Below are 23,022 nucleotides of genomic sequence, written 5' to 3'. Positions count from 1 at the left end.
GAGAGTACAGTTTTCAGTTGAGACTGAAGAAGTCTGGTAAATGTTAATCTAGTCTCATAAATCAAATTCATGCAGCCTGGAGATGAAAAGTTAGGCAATGTGAGAATGTGTTTGGGATATTTTTTGCACCAGCATGTTATTTCTTTTCTTCTTTTTTTTTATTCGTGCATACAGCCATGGGTCAGCACTAATGTTTTTGTTTGTTATTTAAGCCATACTGCTTGGACCTTCTGGAGCCGGAAAGGTGACTCGTGGCCCTCAGCTCGGAGAGAAATACTGCATTTGACACCTGGAGGCCGAAGGCATGCTGACGTCCACGGTGGCTTAGGGCTGTGAGCTTGGCAAGAGCTCGGCTGTGGACGAGGAGATGACAGGAAGAGGAAACGCAGAGCGGCAGCCATCTAAGCTTCACAGGGCACACACGGCACCACGCAGAAAAATCACTTTCCTGAGGCCCAGCCCAAAGCATGTAAAAAGATATCCATCTCCATCTCCTGACACTGAAATCTCTGCTCATTTCTCTTGTTTTTCCCTTATCAGTGAGCCACTCAGAGTGTGTGTGTGTGCGTGTGTGTGTGTGTGTCTTTTACACGAGCAGTACAAGTAAATGAACTTGAAACAACTTTAACATATAATGCACAGGACTTTCCAGCTGTGCGCCCTCCTGTGGAACACAGAGGCAATTGATTGTCCCAAGCTGTTCAGATCCACTGCGCGAACACCTTCTGACACTTTGTACCGCATTGAGCCAGCAGAGGGAGCGCCTCTTGTCAAATCCCAGTTGGACAGCAACTGCCCTGCTTCTGTCTGTGTGCTCTGGTGTGTGTGTGTGTGTGTGTGTGTGTGTGTGTGTGTGTGTGAGACAGAGAGAGAGAGAGAGCGCCACTTGCTGTGCATTTAAAAACCAAACACTGAAACAAACCAAAGCGAATGAAAGAAGCAGAAAGACACTGTATTATTTGTTGTAACCGATGATGTCTTGCTCTCCAATTGTAGAGTGCATCCAGAAGGCATATGTGTGCACGAGAAGATGACGCAGTGCTCCAAAGGCCTGGTTCTGCTGTCCCTTCTGCTGTCTCCTGCTGCAAGCGCTTCTGTGCAGGTAAGCTTCTTTCGAAAAAGGTTTAGAGCTCTATCTCCGGATAGGAGTGTCTGACAAAGACAGCGCAGGCACCCTTGGAGTCGGGGAAGGATTCTGCATCCGTGGATGCATCACACGACCGTTCTCCAACTACTGCCCCATCCTGCAAAGTTACTCTGAACGATGCCTTGTCGGGCGTCCACGAATGCGCCTGGACACAAGCAACGCAATGCCAGTTGAACCAGGCCCTCTGGACCTTCCTTCCTCCGATTGGGACCGTTTCGTCCCATCCTTTTTGGTCCCATTCGCCATATCTCCAGAACCGAAAAAGCCATCGGCGTGGGCTCTTCACCACAGTGTCCGGAAACCACCGGAACCCCCACCTAGACACCAACATCAGCCCTCTACACCTCTTACTTTTTCAGTTATTCCACTTTTGTCCCATCCTCTCCTGGCTATTTCCCCATAACCCTAACCCTAACCCTAATTTAACCTAATTTAACCAATTCTAATTGGACAGCCCATCCCAATTTCGAACCCTAACCCAACCAATTTGTTTATCTCAAATTTCTTAACCCTAATTTGGAATCTAGCCCTATTGTATCTACCCCCTGATCTAATCTGGCCCTAAAATTTTACAATTTTTAAAAATCCCATTTTTACTTCATTTTTGGAAATTAAATCTTAAACCTCAGCCCAGTACTGGATCTGAAGCCCAAGTAATCCTAATCCCAGCTGAAACCTAAAGTCTAACCCAAAGTCACATCTCCTTTCTAAATTTACTCCCCAAGTTGGGTTGAGTCCTCCCCAAGCATGGTCGAGAGTTTTGTAGAAAAAGCCAAGTCGGCATTAGTAGTAACCTAAAATTGGAAGAGAAAGAGGACAGATGTAGGCCAAAAGGAAGGGTAAAGGGCAGAGGTCAAGAGAAGGGAAGAAAAGGATGATGAAAAGGGAAAAGACAAAGGGGAAAGAGGAGAAGACTGGAAAAGAAGAAAGAAAGAAGAAGGGAAAGATTAGAGCCAAAAAGTCTGGCAGAATTGGAAAAAAAGCAAAAAGCTGAAAAAGATATTACAAGAAAGCCAAAGAAAGCCAAGGAGGCAGGATCAGAGGGGAGAGTATAAATAGGAGGCTCAAACACAGAGCTCTTCAGTATGCCCTCGCCTGAGGAAGAAGCAACACCTTCAAAACGTCACGACAAGGGCATACTCGTTTAATTTTTTCTACTTTATGTTAATTTGTTATTAGTGTGAATGCTTGTAAAAGCATTCACAGTATTGTTCTTCTAATCTTTATTTTTCTATTTTATTATTATATATTCCGTACGTTTTTTGTACTCCTACTCCTTCAAAACCGTTCAACTTAGAAAAACCATTCAAACACCATTAGATCCCTCTTCTTTTGGACATGACTGCTTCTATTTTTCTCATTTTTAACATTTATATTTTTAAAATTATTCAACTTTTTTCATCAAAAATTTGCCATGTATTTCAATGGGAGACTCTTCAAATTTTCATTAAATTTCCTAATTTTTCAACTCTAACTACTTCCACATACGTTGACATAGAGCCACCATTCAAACTTTAAAATGAAGCCAAGACATTCAACTATTCAACTTGTATTTATCTTTTCAATATCTATTATACTTTTTCTTCAGTTCCAGTTTAAGTTTCATGCTGTTTTTTCACCCGTTTCAGAGTTTATAATGGGTGTGTATGGGACGGAATGTTGGGGCTAGAGTGAGACAGCTCAACTGCTAGAGTGAGAGGAGCGAAAAAATTAATCTTAAAATCTTTTCTTAAAACTGCTGCTGTGTCCGCAGCGTTTGCTCTACAGGTATGATTTTACCCTCAAAACGTAGCCATCGCTGTCCTCTTTCATCCAATGTGTTTACTATTGTACTAGGTGTTATGGTTCTTTCTTAAATGTCACCAATGCACAGCCACCTCCCTCCAACTCTTCCATAGACTCTAATGTTAAAATAGCTCAGAAGGTTCGTTTGAAAATCAGAAGAGCATGGTGTCTTTCCACTGTCACCACGTCAATATAATAAACTCCACAGGCATGAAAACTGAGAGTTCAGTAGACCAGACATTGCTGCCGCTCACGGTGAAAGAATTTTGTCAATACGACCTGTACTTTTCATTTGGGAACGATTTGTTTCGGGCTGACTTTTCTGTTCATTTTAAGCATCAAAAGTGAGGCGCATGTCTGTGTCCTTGTGTAGGGAGCCATTGGGTGCAGTCACTATAGCAACCAGGCTCACACCTGCCTGCCTAACGAGCTCTCTCTCACTCTGCCATGATTCATCTTAAACACTTCTCTTTCAACTGCTGCTGTGTCCACAGTGTTTGCTCTACAGTCATCATTTTACCCTCAAAACATTGCCATCGTTGTTCTCTTTCCAACACTGTGTCTTTCAAAGCTCAAACATTTAAAAATTTTAAACTGTGTGGATCCAATTGGAGGGATCACATTTTAGTTATTCAGTGATTCAAAGACTATGAACTTTTAATATTCATTCAGATGTTTTCTGACTCTAAATTGTGTTTTCTCATTTCTTATGTTTTTCTCATTTACAATTAAAACATTTTCAGCTGTTTTCCAACTTCTTCTGTGTGGATGTCAGCTTTTAGCAGTTCAGCACTTTTGTTTTCAGGTTAAAATTTCTGTATTTTTCATCTCATTCAACATTTTTAACTTAAAATTCAGCAATTAATTCATTTCAGTGCATACATTCAGATTCAAGCATTCACACTGCAGTTTCTTCAGAAAATGCACTTTGTAGTTTTAGTTTGTTATTTTGGGGGATTTTATTTCATGTTTTATTTCATGTTTTATTGATTTTCCTTAAAAGCTCCAATCAGAGATCAATTTGAAACTAAATTTGAAAAAGACCACACAGAAAACAAATTGGGATTAATAAACAGTTTATTGGGATCAAGTCCAAAGTCACGGACACAAAAAATGACAACCTGAAAAAAAGAAGTACTTACCTGTGAAAAGTAACGGACATGGTAAAAAGAAAAAAACTTGAAAAATAAATACTTACCTTTAAATTAAAAAACAATTATGGAGGTAGAGGGATGTGAGGCTGCGGACCATCGGGGTTGATGGTGATTTGTCATGGTCCTGGGTCGGTGACCCAGCGCTTTCAGTTGATGATTATCACTTTCTAGTTTATTTCTGATCTTGTATTGGTTGTTGGTGTTTGGTTGTGTTTATCTTCCCTACCTGCGTCTCCCTCGGTGCTCTGTTCATGTCCTCGTGTTGTTATGTAAAACAGTCTGTGTTTCCTGTTTACTTTGTAGGGTTGTGTCTCGTTATGTCCATTAGTTCCAGCTGTGTCCCCTCCTGTGTGCCATTTCCTGATTACCTGGTGTGTGTATTTATAGTGGGTGTCGGTCTGTGTTCGTTGTCGGCTCGTCTGTGTTTCATGGTGTCTGTTCCTCGTCTGTGTCTCTCTGCCTCCCACCCCATTTGTATGATCCGGTTTGTTATTTAGCTCACCCAGTTTAGGTTTATGTTCTGTCCTGCCCTCAGTTCTGTTATTTGTACACTGTAAATTAAACCCTCACTCTTATCATCACATCGGCTGTCTGCATTTTGGGTCCTCCGTTTCCTCCACACCACACGGCTCACCCCGCCAGCCGTGACATGATTAGATTAAAAAACCGTGGAATCACGTAAAACATTAAAAACAGTGTATTCAAAATAATATTTTCTAAAAAAACAGTTTCATAGGACAGGGCATAAACATCAGTGTTAAAAAAGGAATATAGTATGGTAACACAGTTAAAAAACGGTTATTTCGTGACATCATTTCACAAAAAACAAATACAGTTAAAAAAATATTAAATATTAAAAAGTTTATTGTACAATGTTTACAGTTAATATTTAATGGTAATGGTAAAAAGGATTCACATACAGAAGGTTAATACAAATTTTACAAAAGGAGAATTGGAAAGGGGTTGACAAAACAAAAAAAACATTCATAGACAGAAGGGTATAAAGGGAGGTGGAGTCAGCCAGGAGCTCATTCGGATTTGGAGCATTGAAGAGTGAACATCTCTTACCAGCTGCAGCACTGTGCATTACAGCCACATTTTCGCAGCAGTTTTTTTGTGTGCCAAGCGCCTGAAGAAGACCCTTGAGGGGTCAAAACGTTGTGCGTACGGCACACTGTTTTTTGTAATTAATTAAATAAAACTTTTGTTTTAATTTTTCTTTCTTTTTTTCTTTTCATTTTTTACATTTGTATCTCGCCACTTAAAAGCTCAAATAAGAGTTATAATTATTTAGATAACAAAGGCGAACCCACATTACAAGGACTACAATAATACACAAAATATAAAACACAACAACACAAACACAACAATTTGCCAAAGACTGAGGACCGGATGGCCTCAGCAGGTTGGACCGTTGTCCGATATGGAAAAAGGCAGAAGCTTTCCTGTAATCGTGACAACCAGCAGGGTGGGTTTCCTTCGGGAGGGATGGCCCGTGCATTTCCTGCCTCACACAGGTGGCAGGCTCAGTCCCCTTCCCCTATCTCAAATTATAGCATCATAATGATTACAGGACATCAGATTACTTGTTCTTATCACTTAATAATGCAGAGTTCATCATATAGAAATAAAAAAATAAAAAAAGTGGAGTGAGCCGTGTGGAGATGATGGAGGATCAAATAGCAGGCAGTCGTAAAGGTGTGAATGTGATTTATTGAAAACCAAGCACGGGGAGAAAAAGGCAAACGAAGATAAACTAACTATACGGGGACAACTAAACTACTGAACACAAACATGAATGAGAGCGAGCTGAAGCAGATGACGGTTGACAGCAGGGAAACACACAGATGAAGCAGGGTGGATACACAGATGGACCAGCAACTACAAAGACAGAAGACGCGACTTAAATACACACAGAGAAACACAGGGAGATTACACAGAGGTGGGGGTTAGGGGAAATCAGATTTGGGGGTCTCCCACGCACTGGCCATACCTGCTCCCATCTCAGGTGTCCACGTCCCCCGCAGCAGGCCCCAAAGAGGGGGGGGGTTAATTTCAGACCTGCGTATACGGTCCCATCAGGTGGGGGGGAGGCATGAAGGGCAGAAGTTAAGATTATGGCCCACACTGAATCTTGTATGGGGTCTACTAAGGTTAGGATTAGGGCTCGTTTCAAGGGCGGGGGCGTGCCCAATTAGTCTTTCCAATCAGGTTTTGAGACGGTTAGGTTTAGGGCTGAAATCACCTTTTGTATAGGTTCCACTGAGGTAAGCAACTATATACAGTACCTGAAATCATGTTCATTTAAATCCCTTTTCATTAAGACCTTTTGGATATGTTGTATCCAATTTAGCGATCCAAATTCTTTCAGCTCTCCTCCTCTGTTCTGCTGTCCACCTTGGATTCGTCTGCAATGCTGTGGCACCAACCAATTCCCAGCCATGTGCTACAAAGTGGTTTACCAGGTACGTGTGAGTGTTCTTATGTAAAATATTGTATCTGTGCTGGGTGAACCTAACCAAAAGTGTATTTCTTGTTTCTCCCACATATTGGATTCCACAGACCCTACAAGTGATTAAATATACACAGTTTTTAGATCTTGGATTCCCTTTGCACAGTGATAGAAAAACATTACCATTGAAATAACTATGCACCCACTTGTGGTGCTGGAAAAATTGCCCTTGATCTCTGCGCTTAGGTTCAGAGAGAGGTGAGAGTTTAGCCTTCACAAGGAGATCACCCAGCATATGTGTATCCTGAGCAAACCTTTGAAAATTACTCCTGATAACTCTGGCCAATTTGCAGGTGGAAGGAGAGTATGTGATCACCACTGGGATGAGGGGAGAAACATCAATTGGCTTGGTCTGCAAAAATGAATTGAAACATTTTCTTAAAAAGGACCAACAGTACCCCCTAGTGGAGAGAGCTGAGAATAAAATCTTGACCGCTTCCCCAAAATCAACATGTTGAGTGCAGATCCTGTGAAATCTCAGTAATTGGGATTTAATTATCCCTGCAAATGTGTGTTTTGGGTGAAAACTAGATCTGAACAACAAGGCATGTATATCTGTAGGTTTGAAAAAGACTTTAATATCCAATTTGTGGTCATTCAGGAAATTTGGGCCCTTAAATGTGGTTGTGTCTAAAAAATCAATTGAGGATTTGTTAATGGTGGATTTCAGTTTGATGGAAGCATTATGGTCATTGAGAGTCCTCAAAAACTCCTCAAAGTCTTGCTCAGGATGTTGCCAAATACCCCAGATATCATCCAAGAATTGATAATAATATAATGGCTTTTTAGCACATTTCTCCAATGCAGAGGTCTCCCACTCTGCCATGAAAATGCTGGCATAGGCTGGGGCAAACTTTTTCCCCATAGCCGTACCCTTAATCTGTAAATAGAATTCCCCGTTGAACTCAAAATCATTCCTCATGAGATTTATTTCCAACAATTGTAGCAATTCTTTATCTGGTCTTCTCTTATCTGGATATTTTTGAAAGATTCTTCTAATGGAATTAATTCCTTCTCTAATGTCTATATTTGTATAGAGGCTGATATCAATGGAGAATAAAAAGGCATCAACGGGGACTTCTATTCGTTTCACTTTCTCTACAAAATCATACGTATCTTTAATATAGCTTGCATGCCTAATAGACAGAGGGTTCAGAAAATGATCCAAATATTCAGCTGTGTAATACGTCTCACTGTCACAGTACGAAACAATAGGCCTTCCTGGAGGAACCTGGAAAGGAATGCTCCATTTGGCAGGATCCTTATGGATCTTGGGCAGCATGTAAAAGAGCCGTCCCCTTGGTTCAGCGGAACCCAGTAAATAGTTCCTTTGTTTTATGTTAATGAATTTCTTTTGGTGTAAATTGTTAATGATTTTTTCCACCATTGGCACCGTTTCTAAATAAATCGGTTTATTTAATTTCAAATAATATGTTTTAATCTTTAATTGTCTGTAGCCTTCCTCCAAATACTGTTCTCTATCAAGGATCACCACAGCACTTCCTTTATCCGCCGGTTTGATGATGATTTGTTTGTTTTCTTTCAGTTCTGTTAAAGCTTTCAATTCGTCTGTTGTCAAATTGGGTTTAATATGGTCTATATGGAATTGGTTTTGGAAGTACTCATCGTCAGATCTCACCAAGGTAAGCACCTGAGGTGGAAGCTGGCCGATCGGTGGAGACCAGTCTGATTTTGGAGTGAAAGGCTGGGGTGCAGAATCATTCTTCTCTCTGTAGAATACAGCCAATTTCACACGTCTGTGATACTGTTGGAGATCATACTTACACTGTAAACGTAAATTTTTATTGTAACCTTTTGTGGGAATGAATGTAAGGCCTCTATTTAGTAGGGTCCGCTGAGCAATGGAGGGCTGGAATGTTTTGCACAGGTTAATTACACCATCAGTTACTTTCTCATCACTTGTCCCCTCCCGGTTAAACGGGCTTATGGGGATTCCCCATTTACATACATTTCCCAATGCTGTAACATGGTTTCTGCAGTTCCATGTGACCAATGAAGGTCATCACCTTCTGTGGTGAACACGTCTGGAGTGAGGGCCGGAATGTGATCCTTTAAACCTGCAATAAAATTGTTCAGGTGCAATAATGTGTCTTGTTCTACCTGAGGAAGGGCAGAAGAAAAGTTAATTTCAGGCACATAAATGTCAACCTCAGGGAACTTTTCACGAGCTGCTCTCAGTGTCCTTTTCAGCTCCATTACTGGCACATTCTTGTGTCTTTGGGTCCTGTTGTTAATACCAAAGGATAAGATTAATTTTGTCACCGATGTGTCAGCGGTTGCTTTCTCCAGTAGGTTCTCCACATGCCACCATTTGGCTCCCGGGAAGCTGTCAATTTGTAGGCTGTCAGCTGCAAAAGGAGGTAGTCTGCTGACATTGGAATCGCCAATGATGATCCAGGGCTCCTTAACGTGTAGGTGCCAGTCCTTCAGCTTCCTGCGAGTGTTGGGATGTCTCGTTGGGGTCCGCACCTGTTGTCCGGGTGAGGCTGGTGAAGGAGGAGAAGACGATGAAGAAGACAATTCCTCTGCTGCTCTTATTTGGAGCCGAGTCTGTACACAGGAGTTCAGTCTGTCTAAGCTGCTGCGAGGCGGGCCCAGGTACGTCGCTGGTTGTGGTTTAGCCACTGTTACTGTGTTAACCCGCTTTGTCTTCTTGGGGGTGGATTCCCCCTGTATGAGGTCAAGCACCTCAGTGTTCATCTCCTCCACAGGCTGTGGTGGCGTGATGGAGAGAGAGGGCGGCTCATCCTGGATTGGAGTCTCTTGGAGTGCGATGAGGATTCTCTTCACTCTCTGGTCCCTCGGTGCCGCCGGATTGGGCTCTGCTGTTTGTGGAGTCTCTGGAGGGGAGGTAGGTCTCAATTCACTCTCCTTCTCTCTCTCAGAAAAAGGCGACCAATCTCCAGTGATGTGATCCATCATTGTTGCCGTTGTTGTTTTAGATGTTGTGCTCATTGCAGGCGGGTCATGGACCTGTGCTGAAGCGGTTATCATTCGGCTGGCGCCGGTCTGTGGTGGGGCGGGTTGTGTGTGTAGAACAGTAGGCTGGGTTAACTCAGTAAGGAGTTCGATCGTGTCCAGCTGCATCATCTCCCCGCTCTCTCGTGGCTGTCGTGTCGGTTTGCTGGTGATATTCACATCCACTGTTCCAGTGGCTGCCCTGAAATCCGCCAGCTTCGCCACGATCTCCGCTTTAGCCTGTTCCAGTGATTTTGGGTGAAGGCGTCGGCCCAGGTTTCTTTTTGCCCAGGACGTGGCGATCTCAAAAGGGCCTTTCCAGTCATGTCTGGGGCACTCAAGCAAATTATTAGTTTCCTCCTCTATACTATTATTGTAATGTTCTCTGAGGATTAGGATAGCTGTGTGGGCCCAGTTCTTTGCATTGCCTTCAATTAAAGACTGTGTTCTTCTAGTGGGGATGGCTGGTTTGATGACAGTCATTAAATTGTGGGTTATTTTATTCAAAGACGGAGGATAAATGTCATTTGATACGTTCTTCAAGTGATGGACCGCCTTAATGAGTCTGTGAATTATACGGACCTTGGCAAAAAATTCGGGTCATCTGATTGTATTCTGTCTTTGGGCGGCCCAGTTCGTTCAGAACAGGTGGGTTTTGAATAGCGATTACCTCGGGCTGGTCTCCGTTCAAACTTCTGTCCCTGGTGTCGGGCTGGAAAGCGATTCGCGGCCGGCTGTTCCCTTCTCCAACTCTGGTCCCGTGCTTGGAAAGGGCGATGCTTGCTGTTATGTTCCCGTCCCCTAACAACTGTCGCGTAGGACCTCCGGCCGTTGCGGCTGGGGTAGCTGCTACGTTGGGTCGACCTCTGTCCGCTCGTTCCGGTCGACCAGTAGCGATCTCCCCTCCGGTCTCTTCGTCGGCGCACCACAGTCCAATTATCATCCATCTCCCAGGCGGGCATGTTTAAAACACTGTCTCTGATCTCCGTTTAGCTGCGTGGTCACTACAAGCTATAAAAAGTAGCATCAAGCCGCTCTATGCTAACAGATGAGACACACTGTGATTGTTTAAATCAATGAGTGCTTTATTTTAGCGTAACTCAAAAGTTCAGAAATTCAATATACTTGCAAGCCAAAACGCGACGTTTCGGTTCCAAATGAACCTTCTTCAGGCTGGCTTGCGAAAGAAGCAGTAATAAATCCAACAATAAATGTCCGGAGCAGATTGCGTGCTGTCTGCAAAGCGTCCATAAAGGTTGCATGAGTTGATCTATAATATATATAAGTTGATCTATAGTGTTACATCATATTCTATAAGGATGTTATGTGTTTGTAGACTTTCTGCCCAGTTTGACCCAAGGCTCTGATATCTATTCTGTATGACTTAAAGCAGTTATGACATGGTCTGATTTTCTCACCCAATAAAGGAATATTTCATATATCAGTCTACTCTTCATTCTATCAGAAACAGTTTTCACAGCTCGTACATTTTGTTTTCATACATATATGTAAGCATTGAGCCAAATTTAGTAATGCCAACATATTAAACAAACAATATTTGTCTCTTATATATATCACATCTATATATACACTGTCAAAGATACTCGTCTTTGAGTGAAGATTTAAGGTGATAGGACATATAAATAACTGCAACTTGAATCTTTAGTATCATGAACAACATTAGCTAATTGTTATTTACTAACTAATATTAAAATGACTGTTCAGTACAGAAATGAAGCCCAACAATCATGTTTTACAGTCCTGTGGTCTCAGCCTCAGATACTCATTAAATCACACAGAGTTCATGTAGAAACAAATGAACAAAATGTGTTCTCCTTCATTTCTGTCAAACAAAGCTGTATGAAACGTTTCCAGCGGTTAGTATCATGGTTGCTAGGCAACCTGGGCAGCGCGACGAAGGCTAGACCGTCCCATTTCACAAGCCTCGCACTTCCGGCCTTAGCTGTCTTTGAGTACGCCCCTTGAGGACCGTTAAGGCTGCGTACTTCAAGGCTGCAGACCCTGAATTGGGATACAGCCGCAGTTTGTTGCTGTGACTTCACTCTGAGGTAGTGATGGTAAATTTGATTCTTTTTACTGAATCGAGTTTTAATGAGTCACTCACCAAAGTGAATCGGATTTTTGAGTCATTTGATTCACTGAGTCAGTTGACCAGAGAGTGCAAAAAATGTACATTTTCACTCAAACTTAATTTGTTTCTCTTTTCATGTAAATCCTACTGCTAAGATGAATGATTCTAAAAGAAAACAACTATTTTATAGAGAAAAAAAGAGCAAAAACATTTCTAAAATCTAAATCTAAAATTTCCTATCAAAATTGCTAAATAAACATTTATTTTGTTTATTTTTATTTTATTAGTATTTTCCTTAAATGCGTTAAATATATATTTTCTCATCTAAATGTCCACTGAAATGTGAGCCAGGGGGCGGTAATGCGTCTTAACATTGGTTGCCAACCAAGAAGAAGAAGAAGCTGTGAGCCAGGAGGGAGGGGGTGAGTGAGTCCTGAGTGATTCGCTTACGCTCTATGATTCGGCACAGGAGGGAGGGGGTGAGTAGCTCAAATGTGCTGTTAGCATGTTAGCAGAGCGATGCTACTGTGAACCGAGGAGCTATTTTCTTGATGTGAGCTTCTACTCAGGGTTTTTTCTTCCAGTTCAGAGCAGGAAATTTTTTGTTAAGATACTGGATGTTGTTTTTCTCCACAATTTTAATTATAAGCTAGATACATTGCTGCTAACAGCAACAAGGATGAGTCAGTGAGTCAGTTGGGCTTGTGAATCATGATTCATGAGTCAGTAAAGTGATTCTCGAATATTGAACGATTCGTTCATAATTCGCGCATCACTACTCTGAGGGAATCATGGGAGGAAGTGTTTCAAAGTCCAGCTGAGTGTGCGTTTCTAACACCCTCGGATCACAGAGAGTGTGTGTGTCTGTCATTGTGTGGACCAGCATGGAACAGCAGAAGAAGATTCTATGTGTGGGGCTGGTGTGTCTCGACATCATCAACGTGGTGAACAAATACCCTGAAGAAGACACTGACAGCAGGTTAGCACCCAGGCTAACTCACAGCAGGTTAAGCTGCAGGCCAATTCTGACAGCAGGTTAGCCTGCAGGCTAAAGCTGATAGCAGGTTAGTCTGCAGGCCAATTCTGACAGCAGGTTAGCCTGCAGGCTAAAGCTGACAGCAGGTTAGTATGCACTCTAACGCTGACAGGTTAGCATCAAGGCTAATTCTGACAGCTGGTTAGCATCCAGGCTAAAGCTGATAGCAGGTTAGCCTGCAGGTCAATTCTGACAGCAGGTTAGCCTGCAGGCTAAAGCTGACAGCAGGTTAATATGTTAATATGCAAGCTAACTCTCCAGGTTGGTACAGCTTATGTTGAACCAGCTGTTTAGAGAAGTGGATCTCTAAAAATCGATTTACTGTGACATTGTATACAGTCAGGATTAGGGGTTTACGGGTAAGGGTTTTTGGGGATGTTTAGGTGTCAGGGTTGGCAGTTTTTTTAGGTCAACGTGTGGGCAAAGGTCACACTTTCATTACGTAACAGTTTTCAGTGCAACACTATCGACATTTGATACTCCATTTAGTTTTTTATTTTAAAAATGAAAAAGCCAGAATATGATGTAAATGATAATAATGCATCTCCTTGGTGCTGCAACAAGCCCTAACCCCACAAACAGGGGTGTCACTAATCTGAAGAAGAGAATTCATCTTTTACCTCTCTCCTAACATGAGGACATTAGCATCACTGGTTCTCCTGCTCTCTTCACTCGTGTGAATGAGGCCAAGCGGACTGATCTTCTATTATCTAAGTTTTTCTGGCTGAGGCCCTGGCACTAACCTGACTACGACCCGGCTGTCCCCCAACCCTTTGCTTTTAAGTGTGGTTGATAACTGTAGCAAGGATTGCAGGCTGACAGTTTCTCCAGCACATGAACGTTTTTATATGAGTAAAACAGCATACAGCATACTGAGTGGCAGGCTTTTCAGCCCCACTCTCTCCAGCTCAGTGCTCCTCACTTCTCCTGTATAGCACACACCTCACTTCTCTGAGATCCTACTCATAGGGGCGACATGATTAGGCCTTGGGGAACAGCTGTGTGTGTGAGGCTCCCCTGACATTGTGAACCCACTGCTCTGCCACAATGACTTTGTTCGTGATGCACTGGTGCTTGTTTCTCATTGGCGATGACAAACACACTCCTTTGACTTTAATGTTAGCAGCTTCTTTTTGTTTCTGTGTGTAATGTTTGACTCCATGAAGCCTTTCATCACTCCTGCCATCAGACTAAGACCACCAGGTACCGGAACAGCTTCTTCCCCACAGCTGTCAGACTCCTGAACTCTGCCTCCTGACATCTGACCCACGTTAAACTCATGCACTGAACATACACACACCCACAACCACCTACACACACAATGGACAACTGTACCCTCAATCACACAATGGATGGACTGAACCACCACTCACAACCACCAGCACTTTATATACCTCTGTAGAAATTATCCACATATCTCACTGATCTTAACTGCACTACTGTATAGCTCTGTGTAAATAATCATTCTGTACATACGATAATTTTTAATCCTACAACTGTTTATAACTTGCATAGTTCACATTTCTGTATAGCTGTATATCTCAGATTTCTGTATAGTTTTTATTTCATATTTATATCCTGTTCATAGCCTGTACATAGCTTGTACTCACTACAGCCTGTACATACTTATAGTTATAGAATATTCATAACATACTTCATACCGTGTACATTATAACATACCATAATAGACCCATTTCTGTAATATACTCACATATCTATATTATTGCTAATATATATTGTAATATATCTATATCATGGCTAAAGCACTTCTGGATGGATGCAAACTGCATTTAGTTGCCCTGTACCTGTGCATGTGCAATGACAATAAAGTTGAATTCTATTCTAATTCTATTCTATTCTATCAGTATTGAAAATTAATGATTGCCCCTCTGATGGATGATGTCATCACTTTGTACCTGCAGATGTCTGTCGCAGCGTTGGCAGCGGGGAGGAAATGCTTCAAACTCATGCACAGTGCTGTCGCTGCTCGGAGCGCCCTGTGCCTTCATGGGCTCCCTGTCAGCTGGTCCTGTGGCCAAGTGAGTCCTTTTCAAATGCTCATCAATAAATCCATTTGTTCAGAAATACAAGAAATACACATCATCAATGTTTGAGGGCAGAATCCAGACTGTTAATACCACCGTTTTTTACTGAAACTGTGGTATTTTGGAGATTCTACACACACACATACACAGAAATGAACATTATCAACCTACTGAAATAAAAGACTTTCTGCTACTTATCTGGGATATTTATCTGCTCAGTTGTTTAACTGACTGTATTCTGATTAAAAAGTATTGCTTTAATTTTTAGCAGTATAAATAAAAATGATACTGGCAACCACCAGTCTTTAATTAGGTGTTTGTGTGATGAAAATTTAAAAATTCGAAGTTAATTCCTTCTTATTGCATTGACAAAATTCATTAAACTTCACCTCATACTTTAACCCCGATATCAAGTCGATGAGACTGGAAAGCGTTCACTATGTTTAATAACCGCACCAGTTGCATCAGTTTGAAAGTGACTTCCCTTCTTATTACATTCATGAGGAAACTGGACCTCTTACCTTAACCTGAGATTCAAACCTGTTAGAGAATTTTAGCAAATGCACGCGAGATATGAATTTTAAAATCTTACGGTGCCTGATTCTCAAATTATCACATTAACAGACCTAGGCGTCCATGCTGCCAGCCTGGCAGGGTGACAGCAATACCACATCAGCCTTTAATGGCTGAGGAGTAAAACCTGTAAACATCTGTAAACCATAGATTCTGTTATTTTACCAAAATATTTTCAGGTTATATTTTTAAGTTTCGAGTTCACATTCTATCACAGGAAGGTTGGACGAAAATATTGTAGCTGCCAAGAAATCAGTCATTTTTGCATAAAGTAGTAATAAAGTAAATGAAGCAGGTTAAAGGTGTGGAGATGGTTCTTGATGTTTGAAGCTGTGGTGAAGCACAAAGGGGGAAACTCCTCTGGTGCTCACATTTACAAAGTGCTCTTCAAAGGGTAAAAAAGAAAGCCAGCTATTTGTTCACCATCAGTTTCACCTGAGCACTAAAAACAGGAGATTTATCATCTTTATTTAACATCCAGTCAAAAAGTGCATTACTAACATACTTGTTACCACCTCTGACTTTAATTTTTCTGTCTGCCACGTGGAGGATTTGTGTTTCAGGAAGCCACGTCAGTGTAAACAGTTACCTGTCTGTAGTTTTATTTTGGAAGATTTTCAGAAGTACTGCATCGATGTGTCTCTGCTGTCTGAGCACCCTCAGTGCTTCCTTCCAGCCTCCATGGTCATCAGCAACACCAGCACAGGAAGTCGCACCATCCTGCACATGAACAGGTGTGTTTGTGTCACTAACGGCATCTGTTTCAGGGTCATCGTAGAGGAGCTCCGCCCCTCCCCTTCTGCCAGTCAGAGTTCGGGTTTCTGCCAGAGTTTTATTTTCGAGGGGACATGATCTTTCCTGTCTGTCTTTCTGTCAGTTTCATCATGGCTGACTTCTCGCAGCGGGACATCGACGTGTCAGCGGTGGTTTTGCAGGTCGAAGGTCAAACTCCATGTGCTTGTTGTGTGGTTTGTCCATCCACTGGAACTCGAACCGTCGTTCTCTCTGATACGTAAGGCATCAGGTCGTCGAAGAGCTGCGATTTTCACAGCTCACGTTAGATATTAATTAATAATGATTATTACAATGATCGAGGTTTTCATCCAGCCTGTTTGATCAGTGTGTTATTTCTCACATCATGCCCGGCTAATCAGCACAGCAGTGAAATAATCAGTCTTCCCTTTGACAAAAATACATTTTTAAATAAAATTCTGCAGAATCTTTCCCGTTTCTTTTGATTCTCTTTCTGGTCACCTGAACAAACCCATCAGTGGTTCAGGTGAGGCTTTACTGATTGGATTGCACCACGCCCTCTCAGACTCTAAGCTCCATCCATTGGCTGCTGAACGTGGATGAAACAAATACACTGATGAGTTTAGTGAATCTGCCATCAGGAAGCATGAAAACCTAAATGCCAGCCTAAATCTGGTCTAATGACAACTGGGCACATGAGCCACTGCAGAGCAATGGCTCCACCAATCAGATGAGGTGAATAACAGATGACTTTTTATCAGGTCAGAGGCGAAGTTGGAAAATGTGGACCAAACTCTTTAAAGGAGTTTCCTAGAGCAGTTTGTGTGAAGGTCGCATAGAGGAAACTGATGACGTTGGTATTCTTTTCATTTTGACCTCAACAACCACTGTAGCTCATTCATTTCCAGTTTCTGTTAAAAAATGTCCTGGTTGAGATATCCACAACGAATGTTAGGTGAGCAAAAGAAAAGCGTGAAGCAGTCAGTAAAACCTTCAGGTAGGTAAACTGTTTATAAAGCAGCTTCCCTTTTCTCGCTGAGCCTTGTCACAAACTTTTCTGTTAGCTCTGCAGTGGTTTCTGGGGATAATTCATCATAAATTATTTAATTTCTGCCAAAGTATAAACAAGTTTATTAATCAAAAGTTAGTCTGTATGGGTTTTCTTCCACTATAAATAGAATAAGCAAAGATAAGCAAAACTGTGCAGGTGTTGTTGATCACACTTGAAGCCTAATATGGCGTCTTGTTGCAATAAACACCAAAGTATGCTTTTCTACAGTGGGCACCAGAGATGGGCAGTAGCGTGTTACTGTAATCTGGTTACTTTTTTCAAGTAACGAGTAAAGTAAGGGATTACTATTGCAAAAAAGGTAATTAGATTACCGTTACTTTCCCGTAATCACCCTGCGTTACTGTGTTACTAAAACCGTGATTTTTTTTGTGAGGGTGTCTCATGACAGTGACGTAAGCGAGTGCGACGTTCGTGGCAACAGCTGTGTGCAGATCAAGAATGGATAATATATCGAGTCTGGGAGCGAGTATGACCGCGCAGCATTTAAAGCGTGAAAGTACTGACCTTACTTTGAGTTTGATTCCGTAAAAAGTGACAAAAACATTAGCTTCTGCTGTTCACTGCGTGGGAAGAAACTTCTTTTTACAGCGAAAAAAACCCCTAAACATCCGAGCAAGCACTGAGTACGCTACCAGGGAATGGGAAGGAAATTCACAGACAAACTCGCGGATTCTTCCACTGACCGCTGAGACACACCTGCACCAGGGCAAACATCCGCCTACCTCACTTTTTACTTGCACCTATTTGAAAGAGTGAGTGTAAACACAAAAAAACCTATTTTATTTTATGTGCTGGAATGTGCAGAAAATAGGTTTAAATGTTAAATTTCTTGCAGTCAGAGAATGTTGCATATAATTTAATGTTTGCTTGATGCATAAAGTTAAAAGATTAAAACTAATAAAACAAATTTTAAAAAGAGACTTTTCCATTTGATTACATTTTATATGATGGATTAGGCAGAAAGTAGAATTGGGCTGAAAGATCTATCGCCTTATTACCTATTCAGGTTGTAAATCATGTTTTTAAAAAGTAACTAAGTGACTAAGGTAACTAATTACTTTTGAAAATAAGTAATCAGTAAAGTAACAGGATTACTTTTTTGGGGAAGTAATTAGTTACTGATTACTTTTTTCAAGTAACTCGACCAACACTGGTGGGCACTGAGGGACAAAGGCCTGAATATAAGAGATATTCATGGTTTAATGGTGAAATTTCTTTACATTGTTGTAGGAAAATACGAAATGAGTGGAGTGATTTATTGAAAACTATGCAAACAGTTGCCCTTCCACAGTTGCCCTTCCACTGAGACCATTTCTAATGAGACTTTAATGACAGTAGATGATCAGCTGAAGTTCCAGATTATCTGTCAGGTCTTTTTTCCCCTTACTTAAAGACGTGACTTTCAGATACTGTTCATCTTCTCTGAACAGTTATTTTTTTGTCCTCCAAGTTTCCTTAGCTTTTTAACACTAGGGGTTATTTTCACTCTGGCCTGCAACAGGCCTTTTTTTTTAAAAGAGGCTGAGTTCTCAGTATATTTTTATTTTGACAACATTTTGAAACTGACCTGCAACAAAACTAATGAATTCATTATTATGACATGATAGGGTGGGGCAAGGTCTCACAATGGGTTCACCCAAAACCTTGGCTGATGGTGACCCATGCTCATTTTTCATCTTGGCTCATGTGATTGCATATATGATCAACAGTGGGTCCATCACCCTCTTAGGGACACTACCAATAGGTCTTAAAAATCACCAATTGCTCTTAGAACTGAAGAGGCATCTCGGATGAGAGGTGAGACGTGTTGAGAAACGTAAAGAAGTCCACACGGTTTTCTTTCCAAGCTCTTTAAATTATTGTAAATGTACAAGAGTGAAAGTTTATCACACCATCCACCTCTGCCTGTAATCCAGCATTCCCCTCAGCAGATATAAACACGTTTACAGCAAATACAAAAATTGTTCCGGTCTATTTTGTCTTCCAGGGGCCAGAGCAGGCAACATTGAGGGAAATTTAAAACTGCTGGCTAAATGTAAACATGAATTCAGTAAAATTGTAATTCACTTCAGCAGTAATGACACCCGGTTACGTAATTCCGAGGTCACCAAAATCAATGTTGAATCGGTGCGTAACTTTGCCAAAACAATGTCAGACTCTGTAGTTTTCTCTGGTCCCCTCCCCAATCAGACCAGGAGTGACATGTTTAGCCGCATGTTCTCCTTAAATTGCTGGCTGTCTGAGTGGTGTCCCAGAAACGATGTGGGCTTCATAGATAATTGGCAAACCTTCTGGAGGAAACCTGGTCTTGTAAGGAGAGACGGCATCCATCCCACTTTGGATGGCGCACCTCTCATTTCTGGAAATCTGTCCAAATTTATTAAACCCCCCAAAATATGAGGCAGGGGACTCTCCTGGGAACAACAAGCATAAGCGGAGGTGCAGCAGACGGGGAGGAGCTGACTGAAGGCGCTTGGTTAGCAAAAGAAGGTTAACCCTCCCGGTCATACTCCTTGCCAATGTTCAGTCTTTGGAAAATAAAATAGACGAATTCCATGCTCGAATTTCCACGCAAAAGTCAGGAGTGCTCCATACTGTGTTTTTGCAAAATACTGGCTGGGGGAGAGAACACCCGATAACACCAGATAGTTACAGGGTCTTCAGAGCGGGCGAAGTACTCCGGGCAGTGACAAGATACGCGGCGGAGGAATGGCCGCCCTCATCAAACAATCGTGGTGTACTGACTGTAAGATCATTTCAAAATCCTGCTCTGAAAATGTGGAATTTCTGACTTTGATTAAGGCCTTGTTATTTGCCTAATTTTATACAGCAGAGCAGTTTACCAGTCCTGCTGGTTTGGTGTTATAATGATGTGATAGGAAGGTTAACATGAATCTGCTAAATGCAGGGAGAATCCAGAAAAAATGGCCATAAGCTCTGACCTCACTTCCTGTCTGTCAGGAACCTTCCAGATGTCACAGCAGAGGATTTTTCAAAAGTTCACCTTCATCAGTTCAAGTGGATCCACTGGGAGGTGAGTAAAGTCCAGTAAACGAGCCAATCTAACCTAGTATTAAACTGACATTGGTAATCAGAATTTTAAATTAAGATCATAAACACAACCTGTTAATGATGAGTAACCAATCAGAAAACACCTGTCACCATCTTAACACCTTTCCAGCCTGCACTCCTCAGAGGTTTGTGCTCATTTAGAAACAATATTTTCACCAGAAGACTTAAAAAACAACAACATTAATTTGAAATTGATCAATGATGATTAATTCATTAAACAAAAGTGCACTCTAACCCACTGGAAACCGTTTTGTCTCATAAATCTTGTTTGTTTGCTGTCACACTTTAACTCCTGTAGGGCCGAAACGCAGAGGAGCAGGTGAAGATGATCCAGCAGGTAGAGCGATATAACAGCATGTTGCCACAGCAACAGAAGATCACCATTTCCGTAGAGATAGAGAAGACCAGAGAGCCGCTGTACCAGCTGTTTCCTCATGGCGATGTGGTGAGAGCTTCTGTGCCAGAACCAGGAGAACATGAACTGCCCACTCTACCAGACAAAATGTTATTGCCTGTTTTCTGTCACGTGTTGCGAGTTCATCGCGGTTTCATGTCTTTAGGTGTTTGTCAGTAAGGACGTTGCTCGTGATTTTGGGTTTGAGTCAGCTGAAGCTGCCCTGAAAGGACTTTACAGTCGAGTCAAACAGGGGTGAGCGGTCACAGGTCAGCAGTGTAACATTAGTAACAACCATAGAAATAAAAATATGATGCCATCCTTCCTCAGGGCCATCCTGATCTGTGCCTGGGCAGAAAAAGGAGCTGATGCTTTGGGTCCTGATGGTGTGATCATTCATTCTGATGCATTTCCTCCTGAAAGTCTCGTTGATACACTTGGAGCTGGGGACACCTTCAACGCCGCTGTCATCTACACACTGTCCAAGGGTGAGACTTTTAAACATCTATGTAGCAGGAAGCCAGCAAAACCTCAGTATTCTGTAGCAAAAAGCTTCATTAATATAGTGCTGATCCTGATACACTACAGAACAAAACCTGTTTTAACATATATCCGTTGTTGTAAGTGTACATGGATTGGCTCTTATATAATCCTTTTCTACGCTACTTGAGCACTCAAAACTTTATACAACATGCCTCATCCACCCATGGACAGACAGTTTTCTATCCACAAGCTGTGCGACTTGGGGTCCTATTTTGGCATGCACACTGGAGCAGCCAGGAACCCAATCACGACCGTTCAGGTCGGTGACCTGCTCCCATGACCCCACGGAGGAACAGATGAGATGAAAACATTTCGACACAGGACCATCACAATAAGACTGTTAATTAAATTAAAACTGTTAATTAAACTTCCCTTTAATTAACTTTTATTTATACAGCACCAAATCACAACAACAGTCGCCTCAAGGTGTTTTATATTGTAAGATAGACCCTACAATAATACATACAGAGAAAAACCCCATATGACCCCCTATGAGCAAGTACTTTGGCGACAGTGGGAAGGAAAAACTCCCTTTTAACAGGAAGAAACCTCCAGCAGAACCAGGCTCAGGGAGGGGCGGGGCCATCTGCTGTGATTGGTTGGGGTGAGAGAAGGAAGACAGGATAAAGACATGCTGTGGAAGAGAGACAGAGATTAATAACAGATATGATTCAGTGCAGAGAGGTCTGTTAACACATAGTAATGCCCTTTAATTCCCCTTTACTTTTAAATAAAATAAATCAGTAACACCTGAGGACTGATTAATTTAAAAGATCAATGTTTTCTGTCTATAGGTGGAAGTTTGCAAGATGCCCTAACCTTTGGCTGCAGGGTTGCTGGCAGGAAGTGTGGTTTCCATGGTTATGACAGCATCAGCAAAGTCTTCGATGACATGCAACCACAAAGTTTGTTTTAGGGAAACCCAGTCCACAAAAGCACATGACCACATGAAAAACAATGTGTAAACATGAACATGCGTGTTAACATGAAAGTGTTTGAAGTCACAACTGAAATTTTATCTAATTTTCAGTTTAAGGAAAATCATCTGTGGTATAAGGGATCTGCATAATTACAATCAGTAACTGACATTTAACATCCATTAGTTCATTCATTCACAGATCAATAACTGGATTATTGTTCAATAAATTATTAACTGAAGTGACAGAAGCAAACGTTTCTTTGGAGTGTTTTTACTTGGTGGAATTAAATCTCACTGATCAGTGATCGGGTTGATTGTTTTTGTCCTGATAGTTTGTTTTTCATTAAAACAATTACCACTCAATGGTCAGACACAGCTTCCTTTCATTCTCTCTACAAATAACCGTGTCAGGGTACTCACTCGCAAGGTCTGGTTTCCTGCGCAGAAAGGAACAAAAAGACAACAAACATGTTTTTATTGAAGACCCAATTCTACTAACGATTTCCAGTTTAACAATCAGGCATCAAACGACTGTTGTACTCCAGCTTCTCACAGGTGAGTTAAGCATCCCAGGTGCAACTGGCAGTGGCAAGCAGGAAGGGCCACCTCTAAAACACAAGGCATAATTGGCACACATACACATGAGTGAGAGCGATGGAGAGAGGAAATTGAGTCATCAGAACCACAACAATAGCAGAAAGCTTGCTGAGCACCAGTTCAGCTCACTGGGATGAGCAGGTGACCATATGCCTCTCAGTTTTAAGAAAGGCTGGTGACGCCTGTTATAGAGTCTGGCAGCTGCAGGGATTATATACAAATATTCAACTGGGGGTTAGGGTTTAAAAATTAAACCAGGTCTAAATTTAAAAAAAAGACTTATAAGATAGACCTTCTGAGTATCACTACAAAGATAACCAACAGTGGTCCTCATACCACAGTTTGATAT

At 41.7% G+C, this 23,022-nt stretch overlaps 1 protein-coding gene across 4 annotated transcripts; it reads left to right on the top strand.

The window, feature by feature from the left end:
• The first annotated feature begins 12,439 nt into the window (after nt 1-12,439).
• Nucleotides 12,440-22,381, top strand: khk (ketohexokinase). 4 transcript variants are annotated; one of them, XM_035912537.2, is made up of 9 exons: nt 12,440-12,648; nt 14,628-14,744; nt 15,923-16,057; nt 16,201-16,335; nt 20,110-20,182; nt 20,519-20,665; nt 20,781-20,869; nt 20,945-21,102; nt 21,952-22,381. In XM_035912537.2, exons 1-9 carry the CDS (start codon nt 12,554-12,556, stop codon nt 22,071-22,073), a joined length of 1,071 nt encoding a protein of 356 aa, XP_035768430.2. In that variant the 5' UTR covers nt 12,440-12,553; the 3' UTR covers nt 22,074-22,381. The 4 variants fall into 4 exon arrangements, with proteins under 4 accessions (XP_035768430.2, XP_006801917.2, XP_006801916.2 ...); XM_035912538.2 differs by having other exon boundaries at nt 12,441-12,648; nt 15,937-16,057; XM_006801854.3 differs by lacking the exon at nt 15,923-16,057.
• Nucleotides 22,382-23,022: the final 641 nt, after the last annotated feature.

Source organism: Neolamprologus brichardi, chromosome 5 (genome assembly GCF_056152115.1).
Source record: "Neolamprologus brichardi isolate AB-2024 chromosome 5, ASM5615211v1, whole genome shotgun sequence".
Lineage (NCBI taxonomy): Eukaryota > Metazoa > Chordata > Actinopteri > Cichliformes > Cichlidae > Neolamprologus > Neolamprologus brichardi.
The sequence above is the reverse complement of the archived record's forward strand: the minus strand, read 5'-3'. Positions and strand labels throughout refer to the sequence as shown.

What these genes read in the sequence shown, in the direction of transcription:
- khk (XM_035912537.2), top strand. Translation starts at nt 12,554, where the DNA reads ATGGAACAGCAGAAGAAGATTCTATGTGTGGGGCTGGTGTGTCTCGAC. An exon ending in ACCGTCGTTCTCTCTGATAC is followed by an intron (nt 16,336 to 20,109) that starts GTAAGGCATCAG and finishes CCTGTCTGTCAG; the next exon opens with GAACCTTCCAGATGTCACAG. An exon ending in CATCTACACACTGTCCAAGG is followed by an intron (nt 21,103 to 21,951) that starts GTGAGACTTTTA and finishes TTCTGTCTATAG; the next exon opens with GTGGAAGTTTGCAAGATGCC.